This window comes from Crotalus tigris, unplaced genomic scaffold (genome assembly GCF_016545835.1).
Source record: "Crotalus tigris isolate CLP2741 ecotype Arizona unplaced genomic scaffold, ASM1654583v1 scf7180000017754.2947050, whole genome shotgun sequence".
Lineage (NCBI taxonomy): Eukaryota > Metazoa > Chordata > Lepidosauria > Squamata > Viperidae > Crotalus > Crotalus tigris.
The window spans coordinates 78,047-92,796 of record NW_024096616.1 but is presented as its reverse complement, the minus strand read 5'-3'; the positions used below and the strand labels follow the sequence as shown (position 1 = coordinate 92,796).

The window sequence follows — 14,750 nt, the reverse complement described above, 5'->3', positions numbered from 1 at the left end:
CAATTGCATGAGACTTTGACAGATAAAAGGAATAATTTTTTCTCAGTGGCATTCACTCTCCGGGGCCTTCTAAGCCCAGAAGGATTCTATTCTTTGTGTTCTTCAGCTGATTGAGTGCTATAAGAGCTCATCTTGTTTCAGATTCTATTTGATAGCCATGTGAAACTGCCAGATGAGGTTATTTAGAGATCTCCAAGTCCTTTCTATTATCCTATCTATTATTTGGAACATGGAGTAGAGATTGATGTATGGTAACAGCTGGATTTCATTAAGAATGCAGAAGCTGAGGTTGAAGATGGATCTAAACAAAATGAGGTTATTATTCAGTGAGCAATCTGATAATGTCACAGGAAGGAGCAAATTTACATCTTGGGAATTTGCAGGATTTAACCCTAATTTTGGATGCCCAGGAGATTGTGGGAGTCAACACTATCTTTTACCGTCTTGGTCTGCTTTCTGTTGCACTCAGCATTCAAATATACAATACAACATACACTTATACAATCAACTATTGTATAGGTATATTGAATTATGTCACAGCATTGTTGTGCTTGATGCTTATGTCATAAAAAAACTAGCTAATGTATTAAAACAAAATGTGATCCACTGGAGAAGGAAATGGCAAACCACTCCAGTATCTTTGCCATGAAAACCCCATGGACAGTACTAAAAGGCAAAAAGATATGACGCTGGAAGATGAGCCCCTCAGGTTGGAAGGTGTCCAATATGCTACTGGGGAAGAGCAGAAGGCTAGTACTAGTAGCGCCAGAAAGAATGAAGCGACTGGGCCAAAGCCGAAAGGACGCTCAGCTGTGGATATATCTGGTGGTGAAAGGAAAGTCCGATGCTGTAAAGATTTTTTCTCTATAGGAACCTGGAATGTAAGATCCATGAATCAAGGCAAGCTAGACGTAGTCAAAAAAGAGATGACAAGACTGAACATCGACATCTTAGGAATCAGCGAACTAAAATGGACAGGAATGGGTGAATTTAACTCAGATGACCATCAGGTATACTACTGTGGGCAAGAATCCCTCAGAAGAAATGGAGTAGCCTTCATAGTCAATAAAAGAATAGGAAAAGCAATACTGGGATACAATCCCCAAAATGACAGAATGATCTCAATTCGAATCCAAGGCAAACCATTCAATATCACAATAGTCCAAATCTATGCCCCAACCACTGGTGCTGAAGAGGATGAAATTGACCGGTTCTATGAAGCCCTATAGCACCTTATAGAATTAACACCAAAAAATGATGTCCTTATCATCATGGGGGATTGGAATGCTAAGGTAGGAAGCCAAAAGATAACCAGAATAACAGGCAAGTTTGGCCTTGGAGTACAAAATGAAGCAGGGCACAGGCTGATAGAATTTTGTCAAGAGAATACGATGGTCATAACAAACACTCTTTTCCAACAACCCAAGAGACGGCTCTACACATGGACATCACCAGACGGTCAACATAGAAATCAGATTGACTATGTGCTCTGCAGCCAAAGATGGAGAAGCTGTATACAGTCAGTAAAAACAAGACCAGGAGCTGACTGGGGCTCAGATCATGAGCTTCTCGTTGCAAAATTTAGGCTTAAATTGAAAAAAGTAGGGAAAAGCACTAGGCCACTCAGGTATGAACTAAATCATATGCCTGATGAATATACAGTAGAGGTGACAAATAGATTTAAGGAATTAGATCTGATAGACAGAGTACCTGAAGAACTATGGATGGAAGTTCGCAACATTGTACAAGAGATAGCAACTAAAACCATCCCAAAGAAAAAGAAATGCAAGAAAGCAAAATGGCTGTCTGAGGAAGCTTTGCAAATAGCTGAGGAAAGAAGAGAAGCGAAAGGCAAAGGAGAAAGAGAAAGATACACCCAATTGAATACAGAATTCCAGAGAATAGCTAGAAGAGATAAGAATACCTTCTTAAATGAACAGTGCAAAGAAATAGAAGAAAACAACAGAATAGGGAGGACCAGAGATCTCTTCAAGAAAATTGGAGATATGAAGGGAACATTTCATGCAAAGATGGGCATGATAAAGGACCAAAATGGCAGAGACCTAACAGAGGCAGAAGAGATTAAGAAGAGATGGCAAAACTACACAGAAGAACTATACAAGAATGAGCTTAACATCCCAGATAACCACAATGAGATGGTCACTGACCTCGAACCAGACATCCTAGAATGTGAAGTGAAATGGGCCTTAGAAAATCTGAGCAACAACAAAGCTAGTGGAGGTGACAGTATTCCAGCTGAGCTATTCAAAATCTTAAAAGACGATGCAGTAAAAGTGCTACACTCAATTTGCCAGCAAATTTGGAAAACTCAACAGTGGCCACAGGATTGGAAAAGGTCAGTTTACATTCCAATTCCAAAGAAAGGCAATGCCAAAGAATGTTCAAACTATCGCACCATTGCACTCATTTCACATGCTAGTAAAGTTATGCTTAAAATCCTACAAGCTAGACTCCAGCAGTATGTGGATCGAGAACTACCAGAAGTGCAGGCAGGATTTCGAAGAGGCAGAGGAACTAGAGATCAAATTGCCAACATACGCTGGATCATGGAGAAAGCTAGGGAGTTCCAGAAAAATATCTACTTCTGCTTCATTGACTATGCAAAAGCCTTTGATTGTGTGGATCACAACAAATTGTGGCAAGTTCTTAAAGAGATGGGAGTACCAGACCATCTCATTTGTCTCTTGAGAAACCTATATGCGGGTCAAGAAGCAACAGTGAGAACTGGACACGGAACCACTGATTGGTTCAAAATTGGAAAAGGAGTCCGGCAAGGCTGTATACTGTCGCCCTGCCTATTTAACTTATATGCAGAGCACATCATGAGAAAGGCAGGGCTAGATGAATCAAAAGTTGGAATTAAGATTGCCGGGAGAATTAAACATCAACAACCTAAGATATGCAGATGATACCACTCTAATGGCAGAAAGTGAAGAGGAACTAAAGAGCCTCTTGATGCGGGTGAAGAAGGAGAGTGCAAAAGTTGGCTTGAAACTCAACATTAAGAAAACCAAAATCATGGCATCCGGCCCTCTCAATTCCTGGCAAATAGATGGCGAAGAAATGGAGGTAGTGACAGATTTTATTTTTCTGGGCTCAAAAATCACCTCAGATGGGGACTGCAGCCAAGAAATTAAAAGACGCTTGCTCCTGGGGAGGAAAACTATGGCAAATCTAGACAGCATACTAAAAAGCAGAGATATCACCCTGCCAACAAAAGTACGTATAGTCCAGGCCATGGTTTTCCCAGTTGCAATGTATGGCTGTGAAAGTTGGACCATAAGAAAGGCTGAGCACAAAAGAATTGAGGCCTTTGAACTATGGTGCTGGAGAAGACTCCTGCGAGTCCCTTGGACTGCAAGGCGTTCAAACCGGTCAGTCCTAGAAGAGATCAACCCTGACTGCTCTTTAGAAGGCCAGATCCTGAAGTTGAAACTCAAATACTTTGGCCACCTAATGAGAAGGAAGGACTCACTGGAGAGGGGCCTGATGCTGGGAAAGATTGAGGGCAATAGAAGAAGGGGACGACAGAGAATGAGATGGCTGGATGGAGTCACTGAAGCAGTAGGTGTGAACTTAAATGGACTCCAGAAGATGGTGGAGGACAGGAAGACCTGGAGGAACGTTGTCCATGGGGTCGCGATGGGTCGGACACGACTTTGCAATTAACAACAATGTATTAAAGCAGGCTATTGATTAGATTTGGATCAAAACACATAAACTATATTTACATTAAAGCTCTGACATTAATACAAAATCCAGAAGTTAATTAGATATTTCAATTAAGCTTGGACTAACAAATATCTAAAATCAGTAAGCAGAAAAAGAAAGAGAAATATGGATGCAAGGACATTATTGTCTGATCACAATAAACCAACTTTTCACACTACAGATGTATTGCATGGGTTTCAATTTCCAAAATTTCCCTGTTTTCATGCCCCCCCCCCCGATGAATGTTCTGAGAGTTGAAAGTTGAAAAGCTTCCAGGAGGAGAAAGTGTGAGGTAACTAAGGGAGCAAAGATTCAATACAAGAAAAAAAAATCTTGACATAATAATATTATTGAATAAATACTTAAATATTCCCAATCCACAATTAAAATTTAGAATAGAATAGAATGAAATTCTATTAAGAATCAAATGAGAATCTTGCAAAAAAAATGGAATATATTATTGAAATATCCTGTTTTTAACAAGTCAATGGGATAAAAGCATGAAAGAACATTAAATGTGCATCCTATCTGAAGATTTAATGAATACCACAAAAGATTCTTGTTTGTGTCTATTGGACACCTCAGATGACATGTAATAGAGAATTGGTTTCTGCTTCTTGGATAAACTTTAGAGGAAACACTGTTTCACATGTTTTAGACTTCTTCTAAAGTGACATTGTTTGGATTTCTTATTCATAAGGTTATTAATCAATATTAATTAATTCCTTGAATTTTTGGCAGTTTTCGATACCCTTGGCCATGATATCATTCTGAGTTGGGCTCTGTGGGTTGCCACAAGGTTCTATCCTCTCTCCCCCTCCTTTTCAATATCTACATGAACAACATTCAACATCTGCTGGATGAGCTCATCTGCTGGTTTGGAATTTGATACCATCAGAATGCTGGTGACACCTAATTACATCTTTCAATTATGGGCTAGCTAAGTGAGGCTGTTGAGATTCTGCCCCAATGCCTGGAGGCTGTGTGAGTTTGAATAATGAGAAATTGTCCCTGATTTGATCTTACCAAGGCTAACTAACTATGGACTGCCAAGATCTGGGGCTATTCCAGCTTTGACCGAGGGTGTGGTTGCACTTCCCCTTTGAAGGGTGGTGGTGCACAATTTAGAGGTCTTCCTGGACTCACAGCTCCTGTTTGATGAGCAGGTGGCAACCATGGCCAGGAAGGCTTTTACTCAGCTTCACTTAGTGCATCAGTTGAGTGCTTTCCTAGATTGGGGAATACTTCAGAAAACCATACATCCCCTAGCTTGATTACTGTAGTACACTCAACACAAAGCTGCCCTGGAAGACCACTTGGAAGTTTCAGCTAGTCCAATATACAGCAGCATGGGCAGGAATGGGCATGCTTTGGTATGCCTATATAATATCTCCACTTTGTGAACTGCATTGGTTCTGGTTTGCTTCCAGGTATGATTCAAGGTGCTGGTAACTATCTATAAAGCACTATAGGGAATAGGACCTAATGGTAGAAGAACAATCTGTCCCCATGGTCTCTGCCTGACCTATTCCATCAGGAGGGGTTGGTACATGATAGGTTCCTTCAGTTAAACAATATAATGTACAGTGACCCCTGAAGCATGGCTTCTCTGCCCTTTGGAATGAGGTTTAGTCCAAGATACAAACAGTCCCCACCCTACTAGTATTTCTAAGCTTCTAGAAGGCAAGGATGACTGACACCTTTTCTCTTCAGTTTCCTTGTTTTCCTTTGGGTTTTTCCATTTTTGTTCTTTTGTCTTCTTTCTTTTTCTTTTTCTTTATTTTTAACATCTTTTTAACAAGTTGTAAACCATGCAGAATCTCATAAATTTTGATGATGACGAGTATGATGAAAGACGCTTATTGTATTTCTTTTCTTTATAATATTTTCATTTATACTTTTCTGTTCCATTTTTATATTCGGGTAATATTAATGGCCTAGAACTTGGAGTCTCCAAACTTGGCAATTTTAAGACTTGTAAACTTCAACTCCCAGAATTCTTCATCCCCCAACATGAGGAATTCCTGTAGTTGAAGTCCACAAGTCTTAAAGTTGCCAAGTTTGCAGACCTCCTAGCCTAGAACCATTTGGGGAAAGAAATGGGTGTTTGAAGCACCCCAAATGTAAAGCTCTCATTCTCCTACTCAAACTCTCCCAAATACAAAAGAAGGCCAAGTTTGGATCCAGTTGATCTGGAATGTGGTATGGGTGAAAGGGGAACAGAAAGACAAATCATGGCAAGCTCTACCTGAGCTAAATTGTCTCTTGATATTCATGGTGTACATATTTTCTATTCAAATTAAAGGATACGGTGTTCATCTTAAGAATGTATCCTTTACTCATTTACCAAAGTGGTGCTTAGAAATCAAAGCCAATATCTGCAAAATTGCAAGTTAAAGGATAGCCCCATTGTTTCAGGTCTATTAACTAGTTATCTGCTTGTTTGAACCAGCATGGCTTAGGCTGTTGCATTCCTGCCATTAGTACTCAGGCTGATTTATTGTATTCGAAAAATGTATAAATACTGATACTTTCTTCATATTCAGGCATTAAGACAAGGAATTTTTCAGAGGTTCAATCAACTATTCTGATGATCATTTAAAGAAACCAAGGAGAAAAGCTGAGGTAAATAAAAGCCTCTTTTATTCTAGCTGGAAAAAAATTGCTTTGAATGCAAACAGAATGCCTTTTTAAATATGCATGTGACTAACAACATTTAAAAATGCTTTTAGGCCATCAATAATTAAAAGAAGCAGAGATATATAGAGAAAATGTTTCATTATTTTATATGTAATGCATTACTTCTGAATGCAGATCAATAAAAAATATATCTAGGGCAGTTATTCCATCCTTTAATCAATTAATGCCCATTTGTATACTCACTTAATGGACATAAGCCCTACTCACCTAATGGACATAAGCCCTACTGAACTAATTTGAATTTACTTCTGAGTAGACATATGTAACACTATGCTGGAATTATGTTGCATATAAAATTACATATTACCAAAATCTTTCTAAATCAGGGGTGTCAAACTGCTGGCCTGCAGGCCGGATGCCTCATCTGGAAGCCGCGCCCACCCCATTGCTGGCAATGGCAAAACAGTCCCAATACGTTGCACGACATCACATGACATCGCAAGTTTGATATGTCTGTTCTAAATTTTTTAATAAGAAAAAAACTTATTTTTTTTCTAGTTTGGGAATTTCAAAAATCACAAAATGCCAGGAAAACAGAAAACATGTTCAAAGCAATCTGCATTGTGGGAAATTCATAGGGTAGCATGTTTGTGCACATGTCATTAGATAATTCCTGTGATTATGTACATTTATCCCATCATCTGTCACTAGTTTGGATGTTATAGCATTGTGTGATGATGTCATCACAAATATTTTACCCATGAATTTTGATTAAGGATGTATTTCAAATGAGCTAAACTAGCTTGATGAAGCTCACAGACCTTAATGTCTAAAGAAATTCAAAATGATTTCACCTTGAGATGAAAGTACTTGCTAGCAAATAGGAAGACTATGTCCAATCCCACAATATTGTACAGGAAAAACTATTTCAGAATATAAACAATTCTTGGTTTTGGATTTGTGTCAAAGAGATGAAAATGTAGATTCTAGCTCATCCACCATTTTGTAGCAAGAATTAACCTGTTTGAGGCTAAATCCTAAATGAAGAGATCCAGGCATACAAAAAGTTGAATCATCAATATTTTTCAGAGCTTGGAAAGGGACAGAGACAACAAAAAGTGAAAATGGGGAAATGGGGAGAGTCAGAACATTGGGAAACAAAAAAGAGGATAATTTAGCAGACAGTGGCTGGGACTTTGAAGGCTGGAGACCAGTGTGATCCCAAACTCCTTAAAGATAACATTCTATTTGTTATAGCCTATATAATATTAACAGATTCTTTCATATCTGAATGGTAAGATTAATTTATATGGGCACTCTGTTTACAGATTAGGAAATACAGTGACTTTAGTCCTATCCTATTATTTAATCATAGAAACAGAACACCTGTTAGTTACATTTTTTTAAAGCAATGATGTTGCCTTACATCTGCTGATGGAGCAGTCTGGAATTTAGCTTGATGCATTACTAACTGCTTCCCACAGATGCAAATGCAGTGCACATAAAATCATTCCCTTTCTGGTGCGCTAGACCTATTGAATAATTCAGAGCATAAAGCATAACCTAATGCTTTTATTGTGCCAGGGGACAATGATTTATTTTCATGGAGATTATCTGAAAGTTGTCTGCCCAATTTGCTGCTTCGAGTCTTTCCAGTAATACAAGGCACTTATCAAATTAGAATTCTTAGGGAATAGAATGACATATACCAATCTATATTTAGCAACCACAACCAAAAAGCAGCTGAATCAGCTGACTGGAAGCCACTACCCTGATATTCAGTCTTGGCTTAGACAGCACATATTCAGTACCGAAGTGAAGGAGAACAGACAGTGCAGGAGAGACTCTGAACCTGAAGATTTGCAAACAGCCAAGCTGTATTTGAAACAAACACCTCCAGGTAAGAAAGAAGGCATTTCAGTGGAATCTGTGCTCAAATTCTCATAAATGTAGTGATTGGAATGAAGAGCTGAAGGAGAAGAAATACCAATTTGAGGTATGGACACTAATGCCACTTGGGTGTGCTGGCTATTTGTGTGGCCAAGGCAGGAGGAGACCCAAGGGAACTTCACTCAGCAGACTATTTGAAGAGCTCCCATGCTTGCGTGCCTTTGCTTTGTCAGTTCTGTGAATTTCAGAATGGCTTATGATTACAGTCTGTGCTTAATACAGGATGTGGAAAGATCAATTAAGCCTGGGTTAGAGCAGTCACCGTGAATGAATGGAAGTGGGTAAAACAAAGCGATGAATAGAACAGATTCAGTTTCTTTTGAATTTATTCTTTCCATTGCCAATATTATTAGTGTTGCTCATCAGACTATTTCTTCATCACCAAAGACAATTACTATGTACCAATAAGCATTTTTAAAAATTGGCATTTCAATTGTCTAGTGAAAATATCCTAACTGTCTCTGTTCTGTCATAGTTTGGTATTCTATAGTCTCTTAGACCAAAGCAGGTAGATGAGAAAATACCACCTAGTTGTGATAAGCCTTTTCTCCAACTCAGCTGGAGAGTTTAAATGGCAGAGCCAAATGTCATCTCAGTGAATGAATTCTGAAGGTTTCCTAAAGGCAAATGGTGGCTTTCCTTTAAATAATAAAAAAAGAGGAAGTTTGACAGTATCAAGGTCAAGATGCTTCAAAATATCCCTGGACCAATGAGTTTGTGTTCACCTTTGAAGAGTTGAGGGGGGGAGTTCTTCCTCACAACATGAACATCCTTTGAAAACTGCCTTTTCTCCTTTTCTTTGTGGCATTTCCTTCTTCTCATCCCCACACTCCATCTGAGGCCTATTAAAGCTATTTTCCCTAGTTTTGTCATGGCATCCTTCACTAATAATGCAAACAAGAATTGGGATTTGCCCAGCTTGTCCTAAATATCTGTCTGTCTTTCTCTTTATTAGAATTTATATCCTGTTCATTGCTGGAGTCTTTGAGTGATTTATTGGCCCCAGAGCCAATTTAGGCTACTACAGGCATACCCCTCCTCTCCATGGTCATTTTTGACCAAACACCTGGGTATCCACAGGTGCATTTGTTCACAGAATACCTGATTTTCCAAAGTACTTGATGGTTCTTCCCCAAGCTCCTTAGAAACATTACTTTACTACCTCTTGAAAGAGCTGTAGGTTTGCTGTACAGAAGAGCCGATTTAAACAATTCAAGAGAACTGGGTGTTTCTAGTTCTGTCACCAATGGATGCATTATTTCCATTGCTTTCACTAAGAGAGGATATTAAATGGCCTTACTCTTTGTTGTTTTCATTACTTTGTGAGGGGGGCTTCATGTTGTCTATAATATTAATGATTTGTTATTAGACAAGGATCAATCCTCCTGATTGCCTGCTGACCACTTCTGCAGAACCCTCTTCTGTCATTTTGTGTCAGGACTGCCATTCTCCTGAGGCAGGATGTGTCAAAAACAAAAGTTTCTTATAATCATGATCTCCCACTGCATCCCAGTCTCCTTGCTGCCTATGATCAGGCTATTTTAGGTTGTTAGTTTAGAGCTTTTTAAGAAAAATGCTAGACTCATGTTAAAAAAAATATCCTGGCAGGTTGCTAATATGGAAGTAGAATTCTGCCATGCAGGAGCATCAGAGGCATTTTTTCATATCTTAAATGAAATTGGCTTTCAGGAATGATTTTAGAATTTTGAGATCAGGCTTTTATTATATAGCTGATCTGCCTCATTAATGGATTGTTTATTATTCAATTCCTTTTATCTATTAATTCTAGGAATTGTATGCTCAAAAGCCCTTCTAGGAACTGTACTTTGATGGCCCTGTTGTGTTTCCCCCACCCCCCTTAAATGATTGAATAGGTTAATATTTCCAGATATTGGCTGCTGGTATTTCTGATTCATACCTTACTCATTTCATCCCTAAAATCTGCTCAGCCTTTTCATATATTCTACAATTGCCCACCAACTATTGATACTGCAGGTCCCATGATTCCCAGCTAGTATCTCCATATTACAGAAAGCTATAGATATTCAAAATGAATTGAAATAACCAAGTATTACTTCTAGATAAATAGATAACAACTTGTTTTTTACTCCTAGCAACCACATACATAGATTTCTCCATGACAATCTGTCCCTAAGCTGGTCTTCCAGATCTTGCAAGAATCACTGTCACTGAGTCCATCCAACTTGCTTCCTGTCATCCTCTTCTCTTTCCTTCCATCTTTCTCAGCATTACAGCCTTCTCCAGGGAGTTAGGTCTTCATATAATATGTTTAAAGTAGATTTTTAGAACAAACAAAATGGTTTTGGTAGAAACCCTATGAATACTGATTGATTAGTTATTAATATTTAAAATATTCTTCACCCTACCTACATGATTATTTCTTGGCATAATCCTAAGGAATGAACTCAATTCTATGAAGCCAGAATTAGTTTTTCAGTAGGATGAGAATAACACAGTTGGGGAAGGAAGGAAGGAAGGAAGGAAGGAAGGAAGGAAGGAAGGAAGGAAGGAAGGAAGGAAGGAAGGAAGGAAGGAAGGAAGGAAGGAAGGAAGGAAAGGAGGAAGGGTTGGTTTGTGTATCAGAGCACTGAAGGCAGTGGTGGGATTCCGCCAGTTCGCTCCACTTTGGCAAAACTGGAAGCTAATTTTTTTGTTGCCCAGGCCCAGAATGGACTTCCAAGAGCGGCATCCACATAGAGAACCAGTTGTTCACATATTTGAATCCTACCACTGACTGAAGGGTATTATGGTCAAATGAGGAATGGAGAAACATTGCTCCCTTAAAAGTGTGGGATTTCAAGTTTTAAAGAATGCATGTAGAACATGCCAGGAAGATGAATGAAACAATTTCTTTTTATATGCAAAAATGTATTCAAGCCTAATGGTTTTATAGCACCTCCTACTAATAAAACTATTAATAAATAAAGCTTGATAAATCAGTTTCAGTCAGTGGCATCACACAATTGTGTAATGGGCCTCTGGTTTGGCTTCTCTAAAAGGCAAAGCATGCAGTTGTTAGGTGGGAGTGTTCTTCCGAAACCTGGTGTCATGGCATGTTGCCCTGAACCACACATCTGCTGAAAAATGTACAAAAAAATGTTATCTTGCCCCCTTATAATAAAATTGCCTACCCAGTTTTAAGAGAAATATTCCTGGAGAAGGAGGAAAAAGTTATTTTAAAAATGTATATATTCACATATTTACAAAAAAAAACATGTAGGCTATATATATGTTTTTAGCCTATAAAAAGCTTTCTCTAATAAGCAAAAAAAGGACTTGATACTGAATAAAGTTATGTAAAAAAGAGTAAAAATAATAAGACAAAGGCTTATTCTAAATGAAATTTATTTATGCTTACAGCTTCCATAAGAACGAGGTTTACATTAACGTAATATATTGCTTACAAAATATAATGGTTTCATTAAATCTTTAGGATAGATTCACATTGGTTAATGATATCTCATATATTATTTTCAGTAATGGCTCCTTGGATAAGACTGAGCTTAGCAAAGCCTCTTCCAACCATCAGTGAAGCCTTTGAGGATATTCTAGAAGACATAACAAGCAACACAAATGGTTTTGAAAATGTTTACATGAATCCAGATTCTTGTTCAGTTGAAGACCACTGTCAATCAAACTTCCAACTAGCAAAATCGACTTTTCTAGGATCTCTGGAGAGCAAGTATCAATTCCAAGACAAAGAGAGATGTGGAATGCCGCCCAAGGGTCAAACAATCTTAAATTTATCTGAGTCACCAAAAATGGTTTCTAGATGCACTCTTCCTAAAGTGTTGTCATTACAACATAACAGTTTCATTCATGATTATATCAAAACCTACTCTGCTTCGGGCAGGAATGCATTAGAAGACTTGTATGAAGGAACCCAGAAGACTTGTGGGTGGAAATGTCCTGTTGGCGGTGAGAATACAGGAACTGATTGCACACAGTCCAATTTTCACAGCACCTATGTAGTCACACCTCAAGGAAAAATGAGCAAAAAACAACATGGGACTAGCTTACCAAGATACCCTTCTCCAAGACCATCACAAAGAGAAAATGGTTGCCAGGAACAAAAATATAGTTTCAATCAAGACAAGGTGCCAGCTTTGGAAAGCAGCTCCAATCCAAACCCTCTTCCTGGTAAATCAATCTGGCTGCATCCTACCAGAGAAGCACCACTGAGTGCCAGGGATTGGCGATCTTCACAAAGAGGGCAGCATAATTTGAAGACAACAGGATGTCCTGAAAAAGAACTTCTGAAGTCTTCTACTCATAAACAAACTCTGAAAGGGGAGGCAGATAACAGAAATAGCTGGGTGGAGTATTTCCATATTGATAAGAAAGTCACAGGTCGTGATTGGATTGCAGAATACCAAAGTGCTTGGAAAGAAGCCAAGGTTAGAGCATGCCTACTCCCTGCCATAGAAGAGTCATAGTTTTCTTTTTATTTAACAGCAACAAAAAAGATATAAAAATCTTTACTTCCCTGTTGTGAAGAGCATCTGTAGCATTCCTCCTGTTAATGGCACAGAAATGCTTTATTACAATTCGTGTACATGGCAGATAACCTTGTGCAAATGACTAGGAAGATATGTGCATCTTCAGACAATCAAGAGGAATAAGCAGCAGTGCACCATAGAAGACATGATGAAGGTTCTGTATCTTAGGCATTCCGATAATAAGCTATCATTGTTAAACGTGTTTCTAATATCTTGTAATTTTGACTGTAGAAACAGTCATGAGACATTCCAAACACATCCAGTTTGGACATGCTGGAACTGAAGTCTATCTGAATTTAGCTAAAGAGCACTACAAAATATACAACAGAAATAATGTTTGATATATTAATAGTAGGATAGGATTTATTCTGTTAGATTTTTATCATAATCAAAAAGAGAGCCTGGAAGAATCCAGAAGCAAAGATCTACTACTTCAGAAGAGCACAATGGCTCAGCAAAAGCTCAAAATCCCTCCCATTCTGTTGCCTCCTTCCCAGCATCTATATTCAGAGTAACTAAATGTCAAGGCTCCAAAGAGCCACTGATCACATTATAATAACTGATTACATTATTTGCCCTGAATTTTATCTGCTTCCCTTTTAATTCTAATTAATTGGAAAGCCATTGGTGTATCTTGTTTATCAACACATCCCGTATGCTATCTATTGCAAGAAGATTTTGTTTGCCTTCATCTCTGGGTTCACTAGAACACTATTGTTGAACATTAGACTATAAGCCAACTCTTATTATTAGCTTTTGTCATCTTTTTATAGAAATTAAATGTCTTTCCTCAACTGCAATTTCTTAAAAGAAAGTAAGAAATAACAAAATATTGTTTTTCGTTTGACTTTTATTGTTGTTCTACTTTCATAATGATGAAACTTTCATTGTTTTGGCTTTATTTTTTTGTGTTTTCCTTTGCTTTCCTTTTGATTGTTCAGAAATATAAGTTGCTTGTGCTTATCTAAGAAATAACAGGGGAATTTAGGTCCTCTTATAGGAAGTGTAGTCATAGGCAATCACTTCCTGGCTGAACAAGTATATTAACAATGTTAAAGGTCATCAATAACTATTGAAAAATACAGTGCCTTTCAATCAGAGCATTTCATTTTTGTCATGCATTTACATTATTTTTTTCTCATGAGTTTTTGTTACATCATTGTACTGTGATATATCGTAGTTTTTATGACTCTTATACTTTATTCCTGAATCTAGCATTAAATAGGTTAAAATACTTCTACTAAATGAAAAAGACACTTGATATCAAACTGGTAAACTAGTGATATGTTTGTAAATTAGCTGCCCAGAGAGGAAGGAAGGAAGGAAGGAAGGAAGGAAGGAAGGAAGGAAGGAAGGAAGGAAGGAAGGAAGGAAGGAAGGAAGGAAGGAAGGAAGGAAGGAAGGAAAGGCTGCTTGGTTCATTAGGCCTGACAACTCAGCTCTGCTCTCAACTGACTTGTAAAATTCTAGAAACTTTTGCAATGGTCTCTTGCAAGCTGGTATAATCCACCTCCAGCACATGGCTGTAGAAAACTGAATTCTCTTCTAATTTGGTAGGGCTAATTTTTTTCCCCTGACATTAATTGAAATCCAACTGTCTATACTTGACAAATATTTTTGCTTTGCTGCATTTTTGCTGGTCAGATGGCAGCATGTCATTTAAAAAAAACCCAAATTGCACTGTTTTCTTGAAATGCATGTTAAAAATCATCATATTTAATCATTAGTGTTCATATGAAAGCAAGAGACTGCTTTACATATCATTATATGAGATAGCAATTATGTCACAATTCAGTTGTAATAGTCTACTACTTGTGACTGTGGTATGCCAGTCTTTCTTCTTATTGTAGGTAAATGTAATGTGGGCTGAGGATTTGCATGAATGTATACATACACAACAAACTGTGT

The 14,750-nt window shown here is 38.0% G+C and overlaps 1 protein-coding gene across 1 annotated transcript; it reads left to right on the top strand.

Moving 5' to 3' along the window:
* Positions 1–8,155: 8,155 nt before the first annotated feature.
* LOC120306846 lies at positions 8,156–14,145 on the top strand. The gene is made up of 2 exons (XM_039340798.1): positions 8,156–8,272; positions 11,821–14,145. Exon 2 carries the CDS (start codon positions 11,823–11,825, stop codon positions 12,777–12,779), a length of 957 nt encoding a protein of 318 aa, XP_039196732.1. The 5' UTR covers positions 8,156–8,272; positions 11,821–11,822; the 3' UTR covers positions 12,780–14,145.
* Positions 14,146–14,750: the final 605 nt, after the last annotated feature.

What these genes read in the sequence shown, in the direction of transcription:
- LOC120306846 (XM_039340798.1), top strand. Translation starts at nt 11,823, where the DNA reads ATGGCTCCTTGGATAAGACTGAGCTTAGCAAAGCCTCTTCCAACCATC.